Source organism: Muntiacus reevesi, chromosome 1, assembly GCF_963930625.1.
Source record: "Muntiacus reevesi chromosome 1, mMunRee1.1, whole genome shotgun sequence".
Taxonomy (NCBI): Eukaryota; Metazoa; Chordata; class Mammalia; order Artiodactyla; family Cervidae; genus Muntiacus; species Muntiacus reevesi.
Window position 1 is genome coordinate 91,126,921 of NC_089249.1, and position 24,539 is coordinate 91,151,459.

The window sequence follows — 24,539 nt, forward strand, 5'->3', positions numbered from 1 at the left end:
AGAGGAAGTAATAGTGAGGAGTAGAAGATGGGCAGGATGGGTCTCTGAGCTGTTGTGTCCCTTTCACCTATTTTTCTGAAGAAAAATATCATTTGGTGCCTTCTAAAATTTTAAAAGGGTATTTGAATTAAAAGCGTTTTTAGAAAATGAAATATAAAACTTGAAGGTTGTATTGAGTAATCCCATGTATAGTATGAGTTATTCAGAGTCAAGGGTCACTGTGGGAGCAAGGAGCAGTGAAATCACTCAAATATTAGGACCTGTGACTCTCGTGGCTGCAATTTAGTATTATGTATTTGGTGGATTTATAGTATTAGTTTTAAAGGATGTTTCTATAACTTCAGAATTGTTTCAGAATCACTAACTTGTGAATTCTCTTAATCTGATTGCTTCCCTGGTAATAGGAGAAATCTTTCGGCTAAGTGATTGGTAGGTGTAGTGGTGTTGAGAGTACTGGACTGTACAGTATAGAATTTTGGAATATATCAATAAAAAATAAAATTTGTAAGTTGTAAGCTTATAATTTATAAATTTTCAGTTTAATGCTTGAAATCATCTCATATGGTATCTATAGTATCCCTATGTCATGAAAGAGAGTGAGAGAGGTTAGTTACTTCTCAGAGTCACCCAATAAATGGTAAGTTGCATTTCAAAGCCTAGCACCTGATTAGAAATCCATTTCTCTCCCACTGCTGTCCATAGAGATAGCGGGGAGATGGTTTGGGATTGTAGGTGTGGAAAAGTAGAGTATTGAGGGGCTCTGGGCAACCAGGGATAGGTAGGTACAGTGTTAAAGGAGTCATTCAAGCACTCATTGCATGCTGAAGTGGATGCTGAAGGTAAAAGGAAACAAGACTTGGTTCCAATTCTTAAGAAACTTTCAAAGGGAAAGAAAGGTTGCTAATGTCAAACTTAACATAATTTTCTAGGGCCACTCTAACAGAGCACAGATGAAGGAAGGATGGATGCTCCACATTTTTGAAAAGCCTGGGTATCATAAGGCAAATGAGCCGTTATTAGACTTTTCTTGTTACCTTGCGCAAGAGCTTTGAGATCAAGACAGGAAGTTCCAGAATATATCCCTTTCCCATCTTTAGTTTTTCTAAGTGCGATAGGAAGAACAGGATCCATGTTTTCTGTTATGAAATTTTTCTTCCTTGCAGACATATGGCCTAACTTTATTTTTATTACTGTTTTATTAAAGTATTGTCTGCTCTAAAAAATTTAGATATAATTCTCGTACCATGAAATCCAACTTTTAAGAAATGGACAGTATAGTCCGTGGTTCTTGGTATATTCACAAGATTGTGCAATCATCACCACTATCTAATTCCAGAACATTTTCGTCACCCTAAAAGAAACTACCCATTTGCTCTCCATTTCCCTTTTTCCAGTCCCTGGAAACCACAAATTTATTTTGTTTTTATGAATTTGCCTATTCTGGACATTTTGTATGTATGAAATTATGCAGTATGTGGCCTTTTGTTTCTGGCATCTCTCACTTAGCATAATGTTTACCAAATCCATCTATGTTGTAGCATATATCAGTACTTAATTCCTTCTTTTGTCTGAATATTTTGTTCTGTGAGTATACCAAATTTGTTCATCCTTCCATCAGTTGATGGACATTTGAGTTTCCACTTCTTGACTCTTAGGAGTAATGCTGCTATGAGCATTTGTGTGTAAGTTTTTGTGAACATAGATTATCAGTTTTCTAAATTTCTGGGAGTGAAATTTCAGAGTCATAGAAGTTTTTGAGAAACTGCCCAACTCTTCACAGTGGCTGCACCATTTTATATTCTCACCAGTGTCTGTGTATGAGGATTTCAATTATTCCACATCCGTGCCAACACTCTGGGCTTCCCTTGTGGCTCAGATGGTAAAGAATCTGCCTGCAATGCAGAAGATGGGAGTTTGATCCCTGGGTCGGGAAAATCCAGGAAATGGCAACCCAATCCAGTATTCTTGCCTGGAGAATTCTACGGACAGAAGAGCCTGGTGGGCTACAGTCCATAGGATTGCAAAGAGTCGGACATGACTGAGCAGCTAACATGCTTCCTTTGCAAATACTCATTGACACCTGTTTTTAAAGCAGTTTGAGATGGTTACCACAGAAGTACAACCAAAAATAGAAAGGGAAGTAAACCTATAGTCTCTTGAAGAATTGCATACTTTTTCTCCTACCCTGTAGTTTTCTATGGTATAGCGAAAAGAAGTGTGGGGGAGGTTACACAGGAAGCAGACAAGGGAGCATTAACTATGCAGTGCAGACAGGAAATAAATACAAAGCAATCTCAGGTGTTCGCTGATATATCTTAATACTGGTCATTACAGCTATCCAGTGTAGAGTAGAAGTTGATTTAAATAGACTTCTCTCAAGTTGAATTATTTTTTTAATTTCACTTTATTATTCATCTCCAGAAGAATTGTAATATGTGTTAGTAATTTTGACTTTGAGGGAATATATGATGAACCTGGATTCTTTTTGAATAGAATAGATTTATTAAACAATAGATGTGTTAAATTATTATTATTAGATTATTAAACAGTAGATGTGTTAAATTCTTTGTAAATAGTTTTCCATACTTGACATAGTAATTTATTTGGATACTATACTGGATAATATGAGGTCTTGGGAAAACCGTATGTGTCTTTCTGGTATTCATGTAAATTTAAATGTTATAGAATACCCATTCTGTACTGTGTTCCTGATAGTGGCTGTCTTCCATCTTTACCAATGTGATAGGTAAAAATGATGTTTGTTGATTTCATTTATATTTCTTTAATTCGTGTGGTTTTTTTAATCTTTTTTTAGGTTCATTGACCTTAAACATGTTTACTGACTCATTAATGGCTGCACTGGGTCTTTGCTGCATGGGCTTTCCCTGGTGGTGGTGAGCGGGGGCCACTCTAGCTGTGGTGCTTGGACTTCTCGTTGTGGTGGCTTCTCGCCGAAGAGCACAGGCTCTCGGGCACGAGTCACACACGGTGTAGAGCGTGGGCTCAGTAGTTGTGGCACGTGGGCTCCGTTGCCCTGTGGCGTGTGGGATCTCCTTGGACCAGGAATCAAACCCTTGTCTGTTGCATTGGCAGGCAGATTCTCAACCACTGGACCACCAGGGAAGTCCAGTTCATTGATTATTTACATTCCTTTGTAGATTGTCTTTTTCCTTTGAATTCTTAGAGATTATTTATATAACACCTACCTGTTCCATGCCATTATTCAAGGACACTTAACTAACATTGGTTTAATAAATAAGTGAATTAATATTTTTCCGGTTAGACTTCTGACTTTAGTTATAGTGACTCAATCCATGCATGATGAAACATCGAGATAAATACTTGCACTGGCATTCCCCTTTTGGTGCTGTAGTGGCATCAGAGAAGCCCTTTTATGTACTTGAAATTTGCCTCTTCCTAATATTTTCACTCTTCTAACTCTAGGGTTGTCACTAGGGCCAGAGATACAAACTGTAGGTGGGAGGGTATAAAAGGAGTGGTAATAGAAATAGGTAACATGGACCTTTCATGTCTGTTTTGAATTCTCTTATCCAGTCCTTTACGTTTAGGTGAGATATAGCTCAACTTCTGTCTGTGGCCCATGTTGGGAACTGCTCCTCCTCACAGATTCTCTAGGTAACTAGTTACAGCTAGGGATTTTTTCCTGTAGTTACAGCTTAACAAGTGAATCCTTGGCCAGTAGCGGTGACCATTGAGCAGGCACGACTCTTCATATCTCTTAATCATCCCTCTAGCTAGCCCACAGCATGCTCTCACTTTCTGCCTTTTATTTGTGACTTTAAAGGGCTTTATGAGAAAGGCCTATTTACCTTTTTTTAAAATTAAGGTATGATTGACTTAGTTTCAGTTGTACAACATAGTAATTTGATATTTATATACGTCACAAAATGATTACCACAGTAATTCTAGTTAACATCAGTCACCATACATAAAAATTTTGTATGTGTGAGAGGAGGACTTTGAAAGTTGCTAAGAAAGTAAATCTTCAGATATTTAATAGAGTATTATTAATAGTCACCATGCTGTACATTACCTCCCCATGATTTATTTTATAACTGGAAGTTTGTACTTTTTGATCCCTTTTACCCACTTACCACCTCTGCCAACCACAAATCTATCTGTATTTATAAGCTTGTTTCTATTTTTGTTTGTTTTTAAATTCCACATATAACTGAGACCATATGCTATTTGTCTGATTTATTTCACTTAGCTTATTCATTCATTTATTTCACTTAGCCATTCATATTGTCACATGTGACAAGATTTCCTTTTTATGGCTAATATTTATTCTGTTGTGTATATGCGTATATCACACAATTTTATTCATTTATCTATAGCTTTGTTTCTTCATCTGTTGATGGACACTTAAGGTTATTTTTATATCTTAGTTGTTATAAATAACATTGCAGTGAAATGGGGGCACATATATGTTTTCAAATTTGTGTTTCGGGTGATTTCCCTGGTGGTCCAGAGTTTAAGACTCCATGCTTCTACAGGGGGCACAGATTTGGTCCCTGGTTGGGGAGCTAAGATCCTGCGTGCCTTGATGTGGCCAAAAAATTAAATTTGAAAAATATTATTGTTTTTGTTTTCTTCATGTAAATACCCAGAAGTGAAATTGCTGAATCATGTGATAGTTCTGTTTTTAACTTTTAAAGAAATTTCTATACTGTTTTCCATAATGGATGCACCAATTTACACTCTCACTACAGTTCACAAGGGTTCCCTTTTCTCTACATCCTTACCAGCACTTGTTATCTCTTGTCCTTTTGATAATAGTCATTCTAACTAGGGTGAAGTGATACCTCATTGTGGTTTTGATTTGCATTTCCCTGAGGATTGGTGATGTTGAGCACCTTTGCATGTACCTGTTGGCCATCTCTGTGTCTTCTTTGGGAAAATGTCTATTCAAATTCTCTGCCCAATTTTTAATTGGATTTTGGGGAGTTGCATGTAAGATTTTAGTTCCCTGATCAAGAATCAAATCCACATCCCTTGCAGTGGAAGCACAGAGTCTTAATCAGTGGACTGCCAGGGAAGTCCCTAGATGGTTTAGTTTTTTTTACTGTTCAGTTGTGTGAGTTCTTTATGTAGTTTAGATATTAACCCTTTATCAGATATATGATTTATGGATATTTTCTTCATTCCGTATGTCTCCTTTTCATTTTGTTGATGATTTCCTAAAGGAGCTCTTTAGTTTGAATGTAGTCCCACTTGTTTAATTTTGCTTTTGGAATCAGATCCAAAAAATTATTGCCACAATCAGTGTCCAGGAGCTTATTTTACTACCTATGTTTTCTTCTAGGTCTTACATTCAGGTCTTTGAGTAATCCACTTTGAGTTGGTTTCTGTGTATGGTGTAAGATAATAGTCTAGTTTTATTCTTTTGCTTGTGGCTGTCCAGTTTTCCCAACACTGTTTATTGAAGAGACTATCCTTTCCTTGGTGTACAGTCTTGGTTCCTTTGTCTTATATTAATTAACCATACATGTAGGAGTGTATTTCTGGTGTCTTTATTCTTTTTCATTGATCTGTATGTCTGGTTTTATGCCAGTATCGTACTGTTTTAATTACTGTGACTTTGAAATTCTGGCCTATGATGCCTCCAACTTTCTTCTTTCCCAAGATTGCTTTGGCTATTTGTGTTTTTTTGTGGTTCCAAAGAAGTTGTAGAGGATTGTTTGTTCTGTTTCTGTGAAAACTGCCATTGGAATTTTGATAGGGATTGCACTGAATTTGAAGATTGCTTTAATTATTATGAACATTTTAACAGTATTAATTCTTCAATCCACAAGCCCAGAGTATCTTTCCATTTATTTGTGTCTTACAGTTTCTTTTATCAATGTTGTACAGTTTTCAGTGTATATATCTTTGACCTCCTGGTTAAATTTATCCCTAGGTGGTTTATTCTTTTTCATGTGATTTTATTTTTTAAGTACTCTTAAAAATTATATATATTCATTTTTTAAATTTTTGGTTGTGCTGAGTTTTTAGTTGCAGTGAGTGGGGGGCCTCTTTATTTATTTGGCCATGCCACCCGGCTTGCAGGTTCTCATTTCCCTGACAGGAAATTGATCTTGGGCCTGATAGTGAAAGCCTGGCATCCTAACCACTAGGCAATCCAAGGAACTCCCCTGGGATTGTTTTCTTAAATTCTTTTTCTGATAGATCATTATTAGTGTACAGAAATGCAACAGATTTTCATATATTGATTTTTGTGTCTTGCAACTTTATTGAATTCATTTATTCTTACAGGTTTTGGGTGAAGTCTTTAGGGTTTTCTGTATATAATGCCATGTTCTCTGCAAATAGTGACAGTTTTACTTCTTCTTTTTCTTACCTAGTTGCTCTGGCTAGGCTTCTAATACCATGTTGAATAGTGGTAGTGAGAGTGGGCATGCTTGTCTTTCCTTATCTCACAGGAGAGGCTTTCACTTCAGCTTTTCACTGTTAGGTATGATGTTAGCTGTGGGCTTACCATAAATGACCCTTATTGTCTTGAGGTACCTTCCCTCCACTTTGTTGATAGGTTCAGCTTGTTTTTATGATGAAAGCTGTTTACTTTAGGAGAGTCCTTTCTTGCCTGTAGTGTGGTGTGGGCTGCTTTGTTCTGATCATTGTTATGTCATTCCGGTTCTACCTTGGTTTATATTTGTAGTTTTTCTTCAAGATTTGATGTCACTCTTTCCTGTTTTATAGCCTTGAAAATCAGTGTGATTTTGAGGGGAAAAGGAGAGTGCAAAGTAAATGTGCCAATATGTCTTCGGTTTTCGGGATTTTTTTTTAAAGACTTATTATTTTTTGGCTGTGGTGGGTCCTCACTGCTGCACGTGGGCTTTCTCCAGTTGTGGAGAGAGGGAACTACTCGCTGTGGCGCGCGGGGGCCTCTGTTGCAGTGGCTTCTCCTGTTGCGGCGCACAGGCTTCAATCATTGTAGCGTGTGGGCTCAGTAGTCGCAGCGGAGGAGCTCTGGAGCACTGGCTCAGTAGTTGCGGCACATGGTCTTAGCTACTCCACAGCATGTGGGATCTTCCTGGACCAGGGTTTGAACTGTCGTTCCTTACATTGCAAGGTGAATTCTTAACCACCAGGCCCCAGTTTCCTGTTTTGAATGAGAAGTAGATTTGCCTAAAAAGTGATCTTGCCTCTAGTAAGAGAGAAGATTAAAAGAGGCAGGTATGGGTAAAAGTAGATCAGTAAGTAAGCAAGAAGATCAAGAAGATGAGCAATTATTTAATTAATAATTTGACCATTTCTGATATGGAATAGTGTAAAATTTTTCTTAAGGTAATTTTCATAAATATTTTTTGCTACTACTTATTTTTCTACATAAATATTTTTCCGTTTCATCATCACAGTTCTTCCTTGTGAGTGGGACGTTTAAAGATAGGGAACTGATGTTCACATTGGGAACTAGCCTAAAGTCACAGTGCCAGGTCCTCTGGCTTTTAACTTACTGCATCCAGTGTACTAAAAGGTCTTAGTTTTTCTGTTGAGTGCCTCCTTTTTTGTGTGTAATAAGGGACCTTATACCTCAAGCTAAAGGCTTTCTGTTGAGTAATAGACTTTTCAGAACTTTTAAATTAGATACAGACATGATCAGGTATCTAATTAGTTGAATGATTTTGGCACAACCATGGATGTTGAAATAAACTTAGGGGGATGCTAGAGGGACAAAGATGCTGAAAACAGGATCCTACATCAGCCTTGAGAAAAGGCAAAAGTGTAAGGGTGTGTCAGAGCTATTTTCATAGTAAAACACAAGGGATTTAGTGGGTTATTGGGCTTTGTCTGGAGCTGCCAGGTACTTATTGAATCGTTTTAATTATAGCTATATTTGCATAAACTATATTGTGTGGGTCTTCAGGAGGATAAGGAAGCAACAGTTAAGCTGAGTTTGATATAGGATAATCTGTTTTAGTAAACTGAGTATAAATGATTATATTAATGAAATAAGTTATCTACTTTTAATCAAAGCAAATTTATCTTTTTGTTCTTTTTCTTTAGTTGGAAGATGCTGGTTCAAGTAGTTTAGATAATCTACTAAGTAGATACATCTCAGGCAGTCACCTACCCCCACAGCCCACAAGCACCATGAATCCCTCCCCAGGACCCTCTGCCCTATCTCCAGGATCATCAGGTAAAGTCAGTTGAGGTACCACCTCATTTCTGTAACACCTTAAAAAAGTATCTCTCAGTGTATGTATTAGGGTTCTCCAGAGAAACAGGACCAGTAGTAGAGGGGTGTGTGTGTGGGGGGGGAGAGAGGAGACAGATTAAGGAATTAATTTGCTTATGTGATTGTTAGGACTGGCACGTCTGACATCTGCTGGGCATGTCAGGAGAGTAGACACCCAGGGAGGAGTTGATGCCAGTCTTGAGTTGAGGCTAAATTCCTTCTTGCTCTAGGGAACTCAATCTTTTAAGGTCTTCAACTGATTAGAGACCCACCTTCATTATGTTTTACTCAATATCTACTGATTTAAATGTCAGTAACATCTATCATGTTGATGCAAAAGTAATTGCGGTTTTGGACCTTGACTTTAAATCATTATAGCTAGGCTCAAACGCATCTTTATTAATCAAAATAGGAACCATTACAATCAGCACATTTTTGCCAATAAGAAATAAGTTTGTTTATTCCTGTAGCATAAAAATCGTGCTTCAGGATTCAACGAACTCTTGGAAAGCATTTTTTTGCATCCTACTAGTTGTGGAAGCATTTTACCTGCAAAAAGTTGTTGAGATGCCTAAAGAAGTGGTAGTTGGTTGGTGAAAAGTCACTTAAATATGGTGGATAAAGCAAAACTTTGTAGCCCAATTTGTTCCAACTTTTGAAGCAGTGGTTGTCTGACATGCGGTCAGGTTTGTGGAGAAGAATTGGGCCCTTTTTGTTGACCGATGCTGGCTGAGGTATTGCAGTTTTTGGTGCAGCTCATCGATTTGGTGAGTATACTTCTCAGATGTAATGGTTTTGCCAGGATTCAGAAAACTGTAGTGGATCGGACAGGCAGCAGACCACCAAACAGAGACCATAACCTTTTTTTTGGTTCAAGTTTGGCTTTGGGAAGTGCTTTGGAGCTTCTCGGTCCAGTCACTGTGCTGGTCATCACCAGCTGTTGTATAAAATCCACTTTTCATCAACATCACAATCTGATAGAGAAATGATTGGTGGTGTTGCGTAGAATAAGAGGAAACAACACTTCAAAATGACAATTTTTTTGATTTCTGGTCAGCTCATGAATCACCTACTTATCAAGCTTATTCACCTTTCCAACTTCTTCAAATGCTGAATGACTGTAGAATGGTTGATGTTGAGTTCTTTGGCAACTTCTTGTGAGTTGGAACAGGATCAGCTTCGATGATGACTCTCAACTGGTCGTTGTCAACTTCCAGTGGCTGGCCACTATACTCCTCATGTTCAAGGTTCTTGTCTCCTTTGCAAAACTTCTTGAACCACCACTGCACTGTGTGTTTGTTAGCAATTCCTGGGCCAAATGCGTCGCTGATGTTGCGAGTTGTCTCTGCTACTTTACAACCCATTTTGAACTTAAATAAGAAAATCTCTCAAAGAGGAGATAAATTTGGTTTTTGTCTAACATCATCTCCCTAGTCTAAAATAAATATACAATAAACAGCAAGTAATAAGTCATTAGCAAAAAAAAGTGAGAAATTAGCAAAAAAAAGTGCATTAAAATGATGTATGACATAACCACATTTATTTAGAATGTATTCCAGTATCAAATGGCAAATCTCAACAACGCAAAAACCAAAATTACGTTTGCACCAACCTGATAAATACCTTTCCACAAAGAACTGGGTACCATATTCTAGTCAAGTTGAGACATAAACTTAGCCATTATAATAATTTTTTTCCCTGATTGCTTTAATTATTTTTCTTCAAATGTTGTTGGCAGTCTTCAGTGAATTGAAATAATATGTATCTGTGGTGTATGCTCTTTAGAAATCTGATGTTCCCCTCCCTCAGCCTCCAGCTATATTTATGTTTTTTGCTGGATTTGTAGATGTATTTACTATCCATGCCTTCTATTTTACAGTACAGGTTGTCAATTGAAGAGTTCTTTGGTTTCAACTCAAGTTTAAAACACTTTGTTAAATAATGAAAAAATTGAAAATTTGTTCAAAAAGCAAGAAATGAGAAAGGGCAAGTGAATTTTCAGTTTGCAGTTAAAATGTGGCCAATCAAGTCCATGAGATACCCAGTTTTATTAACCCTATCACATGAACAAATGATTAAAGCAGCTCGAAATAGATGGACACTGTGGAAGTGGTTATGGAATGTATTTTTCATGTTTCTTCCTGAAACATACCCCCTCATTATTTCTAGAGTTAGAACAGTTCAGACTTAATGATGCATCTCATGAAAAATCCACATTTAATACATTTTTTGATTAATACTATTTTTAAGGTTTAATGAATGTATGCCAGGACTTTTAAAGAATAATTAATATAGGTAGGATATTTATCAAATGACTTTGGGTGGGATCGCAAATAGCTTTCTCTTGATATGGTAGTTTCCATTGATTGAATAGTGTTGCTCTGAGAGGATTCTGAGAATGCTTTCTGGGCTCAGCTAAGAGAACCTGATTGACAGCTGCCAATGATTACACATGAAATCCTTGACTTACAGACTAAGACTAGGTCTGATTTCCAAGAATTGCTGAATTGTTTTATAATACTTGAATTCTGTAGTGGGTAGATAGAATTCTGAATTTTCTTACCTGCATAGATATTCATTTTGACTTATTAATTTTCAGGTTTATCCAATTCTCACACACCTGTGAGACCCCCTAGTACTTCTAGTACTGGTAGTCGAGGCAGGTGAGTATTACATTAATAGCTTTTTTATTTTTATTAAGAAAAATCAAATATGTATTTTGAAAAATAGACTATTATAATGAACTCCCATATACTTTTCAGCCATCGTCAACAATGATCAGGTTATGGCCAGTCTTTATTTATTCTATACTCCCACCCATTCCCCAGTCTAAATTTATTTTAAATAAATTTCAGACATTTTGTCATTTTATTTGGAACTGTTTCTATATATATCACTTAAAAGGTAAGGATTTAAAAGTTTCATAACCATTGAACCATTACACACCTAAAAAAAATTTGGTAGCTAACTCTAATCAATAGAGCTCTAGTTAATGTTCATATTTCCCAATTTTTCTCATAAATACTTTTTTTTAAAATGATTTTTGTTTAATCAGATTCAGATAGGTCCTATATATTGCCATCAACATGTACATTGAGGTCAAACTCATTGTATTTGTTGAAGAGAAATGTATTGTTTTTCTTAAAGAGTTTTCCTCATTTCACCATCTTTTCATGTAAAAACTACCTTTTGATTTCTTCTCTGTATTGCTGTTTAGGTCAGGAGGTTTGATTAGATTCAGGTTTGATTTGAGGGAAAGGGATTGGGGATACTACTTCACTGTGGTAATGTATACTATCAGGGTCACAAAACATAGATTTTTTTGTGACAGCAACCATTGATTGTCAGTGCCTCAGCTTTTTTTTTTACTGGCTTGAAAATGATATTTTAATTACTGTATTATACCTTCTTTGAATACTTACGTAAAGAAAAATTTTCTGCCAACTATTTGATTATTGGAAAGGCAGAATAAATTGATTCTCTTTATTTACCTATTTTAATAGTAATGAGTTGATTCCCAGCACCCTCCAGCAGTGACCAATGAATATTAACTTTAAGAGCTCATATTTTTAAACATATTTTATATATTTTAGTATTATAGATGTTATTTTTATTGAAGATTAAATTGTTCCATATTTGGCTTGTCAGAACTTTTTCTTAGTTATTTTGCTATAACCCCAGTAGTCATTTAAACATTCTTGCTCCCTGTTGTGAAACGATATCACACGTTCATCTTAGACAAATAGCTGATCTCAGGCCTGAGGCAAGAAATGTATAAGGAATCCTGGTCATATTAGTGGGGAAATAAATGGTGCTTTGAGACAACCTTGTGGGTACTAGGGGCTACTGAATTCACTGCTACTGAATTGTTCATGGTTTCTTTTACTTTTTTGGTGGACAGAGAGCTAAGATATTATAGTGTGGGAAGAGAGAATGTATTGTGCTGAAGGTAAACTTAATAAATATTGACTGATTTTTCTGTTTTTAATTTGAATAATTTAGTGCAAAGTAAGGATTTTATTTAAGATACATTGAATGTTTTTTTATTTATATGTATATGTATTTTGAAGACTGATTCTATATTATTTACTTGTTTTTAAATTACACTTTAAATAATCAGTACTTTTAGTAGAAAAGTACAAATTGAGTGAAAAGGGTTTTCATTTTTGGCAGTGATACAGTCTTAAAGTTAATTCACTTCTCTTGCCGGTGGTTTGCTCCATGATCTAGATAGAGCCGATTAGTCACGCATCTGTCCCTCTTAGCCTTTGGTTGTTGTTCAGTCACTAAGTCGTGTTTGACTCTTTGCAGCCCCATGGACTGTAGCATGCTTGGCTCCTCTGTTCTCCACTATCTCCTGGAGTTTGCTCAAATTCATATCCATTGAGTTGGTGATGCTATCTAACTGTCTCATCTTCTTCTGTCCTCTTCTCCTTTTGCCTTCAGTCTTTCCCAGCATCAGGGTCTTTTCCAGTGAAGTCTGCTCTTCACATTAATTCACATTAGGACTCAAAAGCTGAAATAGTGATTCCTTTGGAGGGCACTTCATGGACCACTGTTATTGATGTTTCCTTTAGATGTTTGGAGATAGAAAACAAGTTAAACTTCTATTATATTTAGAGAAGCAGTCACTATACTAGTAACCTAGGGAAATGATCATTTACTAGATCCCCTAAATGATGTAGTGTAGGTTCTTCAGACGATGAAATATGTTTAGGGTCTCCTGAAAGATTGATAAACGTTTTTTAAGATTTGATGATATGAGTTTATAATACACTCCTGTTAACCATATTATGAAGTATCCTTATCTGCCGTGAGCTTAACAAATTGCTTTTACTTTAATGAACATTTCATATAACTTAATGAACTTTGCATATAATTGTTTCATGTAAATGTACACGATGCAGTCAAACATATGTGACCTTTATTTGTTGTTCTTGTTAGCTGTGGGTCATCAGGAAGAACTGCTGAGAAGACCAGTCTTAGTTTTAAGTCTGATCAAGTGAAGGTCAAGCAAGAACCTGGCACTGAGGATGAAATGTGTAGCTTTTCAGGAGCTGTGAAACAGGAGAAGACTGAGGATGGCAGACGGAGTGCCTGCATGGTAAGGCTCCAGGGGAACCGTTCGGTGATGCCAGGAGGCCCCTTCACTGATCCTTTCATCTCTGCCTGTATAAGTCTGAATAGTAATCCTGTGGGCCTGGATTCATTTCTAAATTTTTGTGCCTGGTATAAGCCAAATATCTCTTTTTCTAACTGATCTTTTTCCATCTAAGTGTCAACTGTAATTGATCAGAAAAGACTTGTATTAGAATTCCTTTCAAGCTATCTTTTGGTTTGTAATTTGTCATGTAATTTTGCTGTGATTCTAAATTGGGTTCTAGCTTTTTCTAAATTTATTAATCATTTCATTAGTCACATTGAGTCTCAAGCCACAAAAATCCTTGGCCATTTTCCTACACCAGTGAGTTCAGGATTAAGACTGCTGACAGGAAAGAAGTTCAATGCTCAGAAGAGTTTTGTAATGAGAAGATTGCCTTTGGCCTATGAATTATTAATAATTTTGGCCTATGAATTATTAATAATTTTTAATCAATTTTTAACCAGTTCCTCAGATGGAACATTTTATAAAATTTATAATATAGAATGAAGGCAGGCCCAGTTTCTCTTCATTTAGAAATTTTGATCTTGGTTCTTTTCTTGGTACCTACAATTTATGTCTTAATTTTCTACATGGTTGGCACGTAGAAATTTCAGCTCTGTAGATTTAGAGAGTACTGTTATCTCTTCATTCAGAATTTGGTTTGGAAAGTTCCCCTGAAAAACAGTACAAAAAGGTGGTGAAAGATTTTACGTTGTCACAGTCTTTCTATATTAGTAAGATGATAAGTGGGCAGAAGAATATTTCAAAACGCTTTTCGAAAGCTGTATGACAAGGAAGGACCTATCATGTAGGAAGCACAGTGAACTGTATTCAGTATCTTATAATAACCCATTAAAAAAAAACTGGAAAAAAGCACATATGTAACTGAATCGCTTTGCTGTATACCTGAAACCAACAACATTGTAAATTAACTGCACTTTAATTAAAAGTAATTATACTTTAATTAAAAGTAATGGTTAAAGAAAATAAAGCCAATAGAAAGGGGAAAAAAATCTGCGCAACAGATTCTTGAGTGAAAAATTAGTGTATCATAGCCAACTGTCTATAGGAGAATACCCGATACTTACTTCCCAATCAACATGCTTAATAGTTTAATTCTTTTATTACCAAGTGAACCAATAGTATAGTGACTGCTCCCTAAAATAATTCATTAACATGCCAAAATAATTTTGGGGTTATTTTCAGTTTTTATGTTACTAGTATGATTTCAAGCAATTTTACAATAAATTCCAAAATAATTTTAAGTTCTGTCAGTATATCATGTTGGAAACACACCCACAGCAGCACACACAATGCATACCATAAGGATTAAATGATTCTTCAAGAATTTGTCCTTGCTTTGTTTTAGTTGAGCAGTCCTGAGAGTAGCTTGACACCACCTCTTTCAACCAACCTGCATCTAGAGAGTGAGTTGGATGCATTAACAAGCCTGGAAAACCATGTGAAAACTGAACCTGCAGATATGAATGAAAGCTGCAAACAGTCAGGGCTCAACAGCCTTGTTAATGGAAAGTCCCCAGTTCGAAGCCTCATGCACAGGTCAGCACGGATTGGAGGAGATGGCAGCAGCAAAGATGATGACCCAAATGAAGATTGGTGTGCTGTCTGCCAAAATGGAGGGGATCTCTTGTGCTGTGAAAAATGTCCAAAGGTCTTTCATCTAACTTGTCATGTTCCAACACTTCTTAGCTTTCCAAGGTACAAGTGAAATAACTGTATAATTTTGTTGTTGTTGTTTTTTATAAGCTAAAAAAATTAAGTTATTCTGGACAGATGGCCTCCTTAACCAATGCCTAGTATTTATGTAAAACAAAGAGCCTATTACTCCATTGTGTGAAGTGAAGTGAAAGTTGCTCAGTTGTGTCCGACTCTGCTACCCCATGGGCTGTAGTCTGCCAGGCTCCTGTGTCAGTGGAATTCTCAGGCAAGAATACTGGAGTGGGTAGCAATTCCCTTCTCTAGGGGATCTTCCCAACCCAGAGACTGAACCCAGGTCTCCTGTATTGCAGGCGGATTCTTCACCACCTGAGCCACCAGGGAAGCCTATTACTCCATTACATTCTAGAGAAATTAACAGCTGAATGAAGAAATGTCCAAGATCTAAGTTGTACATTAGTGATAAAAAATAGACTATTTATTCACCTTCAGTTTATACTTCATATAAGCAAGTTAGATGAACCTCTCAATTATGAGGAGCAGTGGACTAGAGCATTGAGAAACTCAGTTAATTTCCTCTTGAAGATAATTTCTTAATCTGTTGCCGTCAATTTTGATAAGGTCTGTAATAATTATGAATAGTATTCAGTTTTAGGCAACTCTATTGGCTCTTACCCAAAACTTACTTTTTTAAGGTTTGAAAGCTCTTGGAAGGCATTTTAGAGAAAAAAATCCTTTGTGAAAACACCTTTAATGTCAGTTTTTTTTAAGAATAGCTTCATCTTCACTATTGGAAGCAGTTCATTAGTAGTGCCTGCCTGAGGCACCATGTGCAAAGTTCTCAGACTTTTTCCTTAATCCTCTAGTTGGAATGTCTTTTAGTCATTATAGAGTGGAAAGTTACTGAGTTCCTTATTTAGAAGAGAGTAACATGGGGGTAAAGATAAATAAAGATTTGGGCAGCATATGAGCACTGTCCCTGGATTGTATGACCCCATGGCAGGTAAATCTGGTTTCAAGCATTAAAATATTAATTGATGAGCACTCAGGACAAGGTGATGATACCAGCTAATACAGTAGAACAAATATGCTGGGCTTGGTTATGATGCCTGTAGTCTCGTCACAATTCTGTAGTGAACTAACTAACTTGAACACTTCACTGATTTTCAGGGATTAGTTTCTTCATCTACAAATAGTAGAATTTGGATTAGAAGAGCTGTTTTTCTCCCCTTCCATTTAACATATTTATGTTTATGCTATTTCATCTCCAGTTGATTTCAGAGACCATAAAATAATAGAATCATACTTAATTCTTTGAGCCTTCCTTCTTCTCCATCTCTAACCTCAAAAATTTTTAAGTGTCCTTGGGAAAGCTCAGCTTCTTTTTACCTCTAGATAAAGATTCAGATTTTCTCTCAGATTCCTAAGAAGCAATGATTTTAGTTGAGTAGTGCTACCCTTTTTGAAAAATTCTACCTTTAAGATTAGAAAAGTACTGGGTATATAGGAACAGTTCCAGAATATTTTTCTGAAGAATTGTAATTTTACCTAAATTTTAGAAGGTAAAGTCACTTACCATAGCTCTATTAAGGCATTTTGGTCTTGAAATTAAAGCTTTTCATATTTTTGTTTCCTTTGGATGGTAACATCTGCTGGAACGTTAGAATTTTGCCACTGAAAACTTTCTCTCAAAGGCAGATGCTTTGGGAGGAATTGAAAAGGTGATGGAGTGTTAGTATAATCCTTAGAATATAATGAGGGAGGGAAAGGAGAAAATGCATACGAAGGAATCAAATTGGAGTTTATAGCTTGATAGAAATCCTGATGTAAACAAAACTATTAACTGAGCAGATTTAAAAGACTAGCTATGAAAAAATAATTGTTTTATTTTTGGCATTGCATGCCAAAACAAGATACCTGAGGACCTGTGTATCCTGTATTCCTTTCTGCTTCATGCGTATGAAGTCACTGTGGTGGTAATACTGGGGTCTTGAAAAATTGGTCTTATGCTGCAAGTGCTGATCATCAGCTTTGTGCTATGATGAGACCCATCTTTAATGGAGGTAGTGGTTTTATATTGCTTTCCAGAAGGCTTTTCATTCAATTGAAGAATGAAGACATTTTGGGACGTTTTTAATCACATAACTTCACTTTATGAGATTTGGCAAAAATAGTACCTGTTGAGTTCCACAAAAACTGGAAAGGAAAGAAAACAAAGAAACTGAAAAAAAAACCCAAAGAAACTGAAGACTTAGCGCTAGAGAACTAGCTTTCCTGGAGTGAGTTTTGTTATAATTACAAAGACTGATTGCCTGTTTCCTTCTTTAGTGGGGACTGGATTTGCACATTTTGCAGAGATATTGGAAAGCCAGAAGTTGAATATGATTGTGATAATTTGCAACATAGTAAGAAGGGGAAAACTGCACAGGGCTTAAGCCCCGTGGACCAAAGGGTAAGTGTCAAGTTGATTTGTTATTAGGTATTTTGTAGTTTTCTGTCTATACATTTTTTTTTCCTTAGGTGTAACATACATATAACCTGGTAAATTTTCATATTTTAATCACATTATCTGATGGTATATACGTTCATGACTTCGGAAATCTTTGTCTCTAGAACTTAGAGCCCTTAGCTCTAGGCTCTTGAATTTTGCTTTCTCACACTTAACATTTCCCAGCCTAATCTTGATCTCTTCTCCTATCCTTCAAAAAACAAAAGCAAGAGAATAATGACATAAAAACTGCTTTCCTGTCTCAGTAATTTCCATCATCTAATAGTACCACCAGTCATCTCTTGCTCAGGCCAGAAATTAGAAGATCTCTTCACCAAACTTCCTGATTCTACTCTTGCCCCTTACTGTCCATTTTCTACGCAGTACATTGTGTTCTTTTTAAAATATGTAAACAGGTCTATCGCTTCCATGCTTAAAATCTCTAAGCACCCATCATATTAAGAATGAAATCCAAAATCCTCATTATTTCACTCAGATTTCTGCTGATCTGTTCTGTACTCTGATCTCCAAAGACAGAATATCTTTCACAGACTTCTGTTATAATTATGTTTGACTTTGATCTGATGCATAAATCCATCTTCCACTATCTTTGAGGAGAAAGTATGTATTTAGAGTGTTACAGAATATTTCTGATTGTATAACAAAATTCTTGAATTGGATTGAGAAGACAGTTTTTATTTCATTTTGAACCTGAGTGGAATCCTTTCAAGAAAGGGAATAGCACGTGTCTTGCCTGCCTTGGGAAATTAGAATGAGTAGCAATGGCTAAGAGGTAATAGTAGGTAAATAAGTTATATACAGTAGGACAGAAGGTAATCATGGTCTCAGAACTAAGTGGGAAACAGGTAGTTTTGTATTTACAGCTAGTATAGCTATATGTAGGAGGATAGTTCATATGTAGAGAGCTTATCTTCAGTTTATTATAGTAATACTTTATACTGATAAAGTCCTCATTTTCAAGAATATCTTTTAAGGGGGGAAAACAGTTCATGAGTTTTCTTTTCTTTTATTGGGCCAGAAATGTGAACGTCTTCTGCTTTACCTCTATTGCCATGAATTAAGTATTGAATTCCAGGAGCCAGTTCCTGCTTCGGTGAGTTGTTTACCTTAGTACTTTCCTGGTGAATAAGTTTAGTATAATATTTAAGACTATGGGCTCTGGCTTTAGTCTGCTAATGTTAAAACTCAGGCCTGAATAATCTCTTCATCCAGTTTCTTTTCTAAAATGGTTTCTTCCCTCATTGGGTTATTTTCAGGATTCTATACAATAACCTGTGTAAAATAATTTTAGTATAGTATTTGATAAAATTTCTAAGTAATAAGTACTTATGATGTTATTAGGGCTAAATGGATTTGAGTTTCACTGTTAAAATTGCAGTTTGTTTTTAAAGACTGGCTCTGATCAAAACAATTTCCACATCTTTTATTTTTAAAATGGACATAAGAGTTACAGCTACATACATAATTAAGAGAGTCTTGAACTCGGAATCAGAACACTTGACTTCAGTTCTGCCATTAACCAGCCTTATAACTGGGGAGATATACATAATTTTCTGCCTCTAGTTTTAACTGTAGAGGGGGAATTTGAACGAAATTATTTCTAAAATTCTAGTTGTACGATTGATTCTAGGATTTGTACCTTGGGGAGAAAAATCTCTATGCAAGTGTTAATTTGAATAAAAGTGTAAAGTTGATCCATTTATACTGGTTTTGCCTTCATAAGCCCTCTTTTATGAACAGTCAAGATTAAGAGAAGACTGTGGGGAGAATGTGGGGAGAATTTGTAATCTGTTGCGCTTTGTTTTTCTTAAAGCAGGTTTTTGTAAGGAATAAATTTAGGCTCTAAAATCCTGTAGCAAAAGGAATACCAGGGATACCTTAAAAATGTGATAAGAATATGCTATACATATTGTATTTGCTTGCTGTTGATTGTTGAATTAAGATATTATTGAATACCAGACCTGTTATATAGGGTATTGAATAGTAATTTATTTACTTAGGGAGGCTTAGAAATGGAAAGTATAAAAGGTTCTAGATACAAGGAAGACATTTTGTTCAGATAGTAGTCATCTGACACCAGGAAGTCTGTCTGGTTTTCAAGTTCAGGGACTTTATGGTAGAAATTTTCTTTCCAACAATTTCTTTTAATGAACTTTTAAAAATTGTTTCTCTGTGTTCAGTTATTTTTGCAAAGATACAAATTTCTGGCCAGGAGTTGGGTCCAGAACTCCCAAGGATGACCACTAAGTGGATAATAAGGGGCTTTCTTGGTGGCTGAAGATGGTAAAGAATCTGCTTGCCATTCAGGAGACCCAGGTTAAATTCTTGGGATGGGAAGATCCCCTAGAGAAAGACATGGCAACTAAATGGTTAATAAAATTTTTTCTTGTGTCACTACAGTCTCTTTCACCTCTATTGCTATATTCAGAGTTCTGTGATAGAAGGTTTTATCCTTTTTAAAGTATACCATATTCTATTAATAGCAATACATTTTGTAATCTTCTTTCCTTTTAAAGTCATACAGTTCTGATGGGCAAGGTGTGTCCCTAACACTAGTGGTTGGGTATCCTTGCTGATTGATTTTTTCCCCCTTAATTTCCTTATTAAACATGGAACTTTGGGTCCTTCATGGAGACCACCATGAAGGAGACTACCACATATTCTGAATGTGATTTGATTTTTGTGTGATTGTGGCAGAAGATTTCAAGTACAATTCACTATACTCAAAATTTGCAAACAGCTGGCTTAATCAACATATTTTTCTCTAAAATTAATATACTTCGCATTTTCAAATTAAACACTTTGGCATTTTTGGAGAATCCTTATCTATCCTTATTTGTTTCTTTAGATACCAAACTACTATAAAATTATAAAGAAACCAATGGATTTATCCACCGTGAAAAAGAAGCTTCAGAAAAAACATTCCCAACACTACCAAATCCCAGATGATTTTGTGGCTGATGTTCGTTTGATCTTCAAGAACTGTGAAAGGTTTAATGAAGTATGTTAGCTTCCAAACTATAGAGTCTTGGATTATTAGTTTTTGTTTGTTTGCTTATTTTGTTCCTGGATTTTGTTTTCCCTGCCAAGAGATATTTTCTAAGTTGATTTGAACAAATTATTCTGTTCCAGGTCTGTCAAAAGTAAAATTTGATTGCATCCACAGTTCCAAAGAATAAAGTTTACTGTATATAATTTGAAATATATACTTATATATAATGTAATAAATTAAGAATATTATTGGATATTTATTGGATATCCCTTCCTGAATATGTTGAGGGTTGAGATAAGTATAGAAAATAGTCTGTAGTTAAGTACATTTTGTAGGAAATGATTACATCCAAGCCTACATTTTGGATACATTTAGGAAAGGGACTTGTACCAGTGTCTTTGATTTCATTCTTGACCATGTAAATATAGAACCTTAAAATTATAAACTCAAGTGGCTCATCTTGACTAGTAATCCAGAGTATATAATGTTGAGTTTTCTCAACATCTCGGTTATGACTTTCATTAACTTTGGTTATGTATTTTTTTGAGAATAAAGATGAGCTATCCATACCTTTAGTAGAAATGTGAATGTGATCTGTATCACCTTCAAGGATGTTTTTGTTATCTTTGGGAAGGTCAGATTTCTTTTTGTTAAGGAATATTTTAATTATCATAAGAGAAGAAAATGGATGAGAATCCACAAAATCTTCAGATTACTAAAAGTTTCTTTATTCCTGATAAAATTCGAGTGCCATATGAATATTACTAAAAAATTCACATTGAATCATGTGAAATGTACTCAGAGTTGCCTCTGGGAGCATCTAGGTGGCTTTTTAACTTCATATTAAAAATATTAGTGATAAGTCTTGTTGCCTTTATAGCACTGTGTCACAGAGAATGTAGTAAAATCTCATTCTCCCGAAGTTAAATTAATACAGTCCCAAATTTCTTGTCTTATTTTCTAATTCAGTTATTTTCAAATAAGTATGCTTTCATGAACCATAGCTAATAACGTTTGCCAGGGAGAAGACCTATTTTAATGATTGTTTAACAATTTGTGATTAACAATTTACCACACAGATGGAATTCTGATTGATTGTTGAAAGCTTGTCGGTTTAAAAAACAAAGCAAAACATTTCTTACATTATTTGTTTCAAATAATTTTTTGCAACTCCTATTCAGGTTGACCTCACTAATTCAGAATTTTGAGAAAATTTCACAGTAGCTTTAGTAATAGCTTTGCAAAGAAAGTGGGTCCATGTTCTGTATAATTTTAGGAAGCACTTGATCTGGTCATAGCAGTTTGTTCCCCCTAATATGGCTGACTTTCGTCGCCAATCCTATGCAGTCTTATAACTTTAGAAAGGATTATAATTTCCCTTTTTTTTTTTGACTCTGGTATCCTTTTTAGATGATGAAAGTTGTTCAAGTTTATGCAGAAACACAAGAGATTAATTTGAAGGTAAGCTTTTCAGACCATGCAAACTTGGTGAAGGAATATGCATTACCAATAGGTGAATATTCCTATCTTTTGCTTGCAGGCTGATTCAGAAGTAGCTCAGGCAGGGAAAGCAGTTGCATTGTACTTTGAAGATAAACTCACAGAGATCTACTCAGACAGGACCTTCGCACCTTTGCCAGAGTTTGAGCAGGAAGAGGATGATGGTGAGGTAACTGAGGACTCTGATGAAGACTTTATTCAGCCCCGCAGAAAACGTCTAAAGTCAGATGAGAGACCAGTACATATAAAGTAAAATGACATGAACATAAACCAGTTGTTCAAAAAAGAAAGAAAAACTTCTATTTAAGTGTTGCTGGAATATCCTGCCTACAGTGGGCTCCTTCTTGAAGAAGCTGATAGCTTTTACACAGTATTAGATTGAAATAATGGACAGAAAACACATTCTGGTCAAGAAAGGGGGAAAGGACTCTATTTGCAACTTTAAAAGTAAAAACAAAAGTGAAAGTGAAATGATTTGAAGATTTCTGTTACTCAGAGAATGGTTCTGATTGCTAGAATGGGCTGATGTTGATCATTTGGTATTGATTGGTGCAAATACTGAGTGTTCAAGTACTTAAGGGTCATGTCACTGGTTAAATTGTCTCTTTGGACTAGAGTGCACATTTACTAAAACAACTTTCATGTCTCTCCCTTCACACATATACAATACTGGGTTATTTTCTAGTCAAAAATCAAAGTTCTCAGATTCCACTTTGATATTAGTGCAGATGTGCATTGGATCATGCCATTATATTTTCTCTTGTTTTGATGCTGTTGGGCCTTAGTTTTTATATTGGTTTAAATAATTCAACAGTAGTTTTATTTTCTGTTCATACTTAAAGAATTTGGGAAACATGCCCATTGATCATCATTTAATCAATTCTAGTGTTCTACTGAAATAAATATGGTAACTTTTCAGTAGCAGATCATTTATAATAGTCATTTACAGAAAACACTTCCACAGAATTGCACTTCCCAATCAAATCATCTGATCACACATTTATTCCCATGAAAGGTAGAATGGTTGTTTGAAAATTAATCTAGTTTTCTGTACATTTAAAATTTGATTGAGGTGACAGCTGGCTCTTACCCCGTCTTCCTTCATATCGGTTTTCTGATAGACCACTATTGGCAAACAGTTATCTGTCAACTACCAAATGTGTAAAATTTTCTGTATTTCACTTTGTCTTATTTGTAAATAGTGAACTAAAACTTCTGGCAGATCAGCAACATTTGCTGAGCCTGTTTTTTAAGCTAATATGTATTCTTACTAATGTTCCTATCAAGAATGGATTTGTAATATATGCTGTCTATTTCTAATGTTCACATTCATATTTTGAGGTTCTATCTTATTTTAATAGAGAACAGACTTCTCAGAAAATCTTCAGAAGCAGCTTATTATTAAAATATCGAAATATTGAAATAAACCCGGTGGGGTTAGATTACTCATCCGTCCACCAAGTGGGACATTTGCATGGACTAGGGGCTTTAAGGACTTAGAACAGACCTATAAGTATATCCTGAAGATGAGCCGATCAAATCCCCACTTGAATGGTTACTGGAGTAGACCCACCTTCACTACCCTGATTTTAGCACCCGAGGCAGATAAAATCACCTTGGCTCTGTTCATTTTTCTTCTCTTCATTTGTGATGCTCAGATCCAAGATGTATGTTCTAGACTGTGTACAGGCTTCTCTTTTGTTGAGTTAAAAATTTTAGTCCTACTTTTGTATGGACATATTAGAATGTAAAGTGACCAAAATAGAAGACTTGCCATTAGATATTTTTCAGATGTCAGCAGATTTGTGGCAAATCATTTGCCTTTTTAAAAATTCAGCTTAAACAGTTCAGACAGTAGACTACTCAGAAAAACTTATTTGACATAATTGTCTAAGAGGTAAATATTTTTAGTGCGTATTGAATCAAATAAAGTGCTCTAAAGAAGTTATTACGCAAATTTCTTTGGGTTGTTTTTCTTTATCATGTGGTGGGGGTAAACATGAATATGATTCAAGCCTTCTAATGTTGTATTAGTTTTATTATTGCTGTTGACTTCATTCTGTGGCTTTCTTTTAGCTTTTTCAGTTGTTATAAGTTAAACTTTAAAACATATACCAAACTTATCAATTTACTCAAATTTCAGATTCTTCAGAACAGATTTCTTATGAAAAGGAAAAATTATTATTTTAAAATAATTTTATCTATGTGCGTTTTCCTCTTCCTGACAACATTTGTGATTTCTGTTTATCAGGAGACTTAGCTAAGGGCACATTTGGGAAGTGATCAGTAGCAATGTAACTTCATTTTGCCAAGCCATTGAGTTCTGATAGTTTGTGCTTGCTCTTCATGTGAATCCTTTTCATGGTCTTAGATAACACGTTCTACCAGAAACAGATTGTAAGTAAAATATTTGATATTTGGGGCCTTAAAAGCTAATGTATTCCCTTAAAGACAGTTACATGTTAGATGGAGATTTTGGTTTTTATTTTCTTTTAATACTGATTCTTCAAAAGCCACT

General features: G+C 35.5%; 1 protein-coding gene across 2 annotated transcripts in view; it reads left to right on the forward strand.

Annotated features, from left to right (window-relative positions):
* The window catches only part of TRIM33 (tripartite motif containing 33), a 136,903-nt gene extending 112,925 nt beyond the window's left edge, over positions 1–23,978 (forward strand). Inside the window, exons 12-20 of one of the 2 annotated variants that reach the window (XM_065906627.1) lie at positions 8,029–8,161; positions 10,800–10,863; positions 13,145–13,304; positions 14,713–15,062; positions 17,349–17,472; positions 18,548–18,622; positions 20,378–20,530; positions 21,932–21,982; positions 22,062–23,978. In XM_065906627.1, the coding sequence (XP_065762699.1) occupies positions 8,029–8,161; positions 10,800–10,863; positions 13,145–13,304; positions 14,713–15,062; positions 17,349–17,472; positions 18,548–18,622; positions 20,378–20,530; positions 21,932–21,982; positions 22,062–22,274 (1,323 nt within the window). In that variant the 3' untranslated portion in view covers positions 22,275–23,978. The remainder of the gene's footprint in view (positions 1–8,028; positions 8,162–10,799; positions 10,864–13,144; positions 13,305–14,712; positions 15,063–17,348; positions 17,473–18,547; positions 18,623–20,377; positions 20,531–21,931; positions 21,983–22,061) is intronic. The other variant, XM_065906631.1, reaches the window with a different exon arrangement.
* The last annotated feature ends 561 nt before the right edge of the window (positions 23,979–24,539 follow it).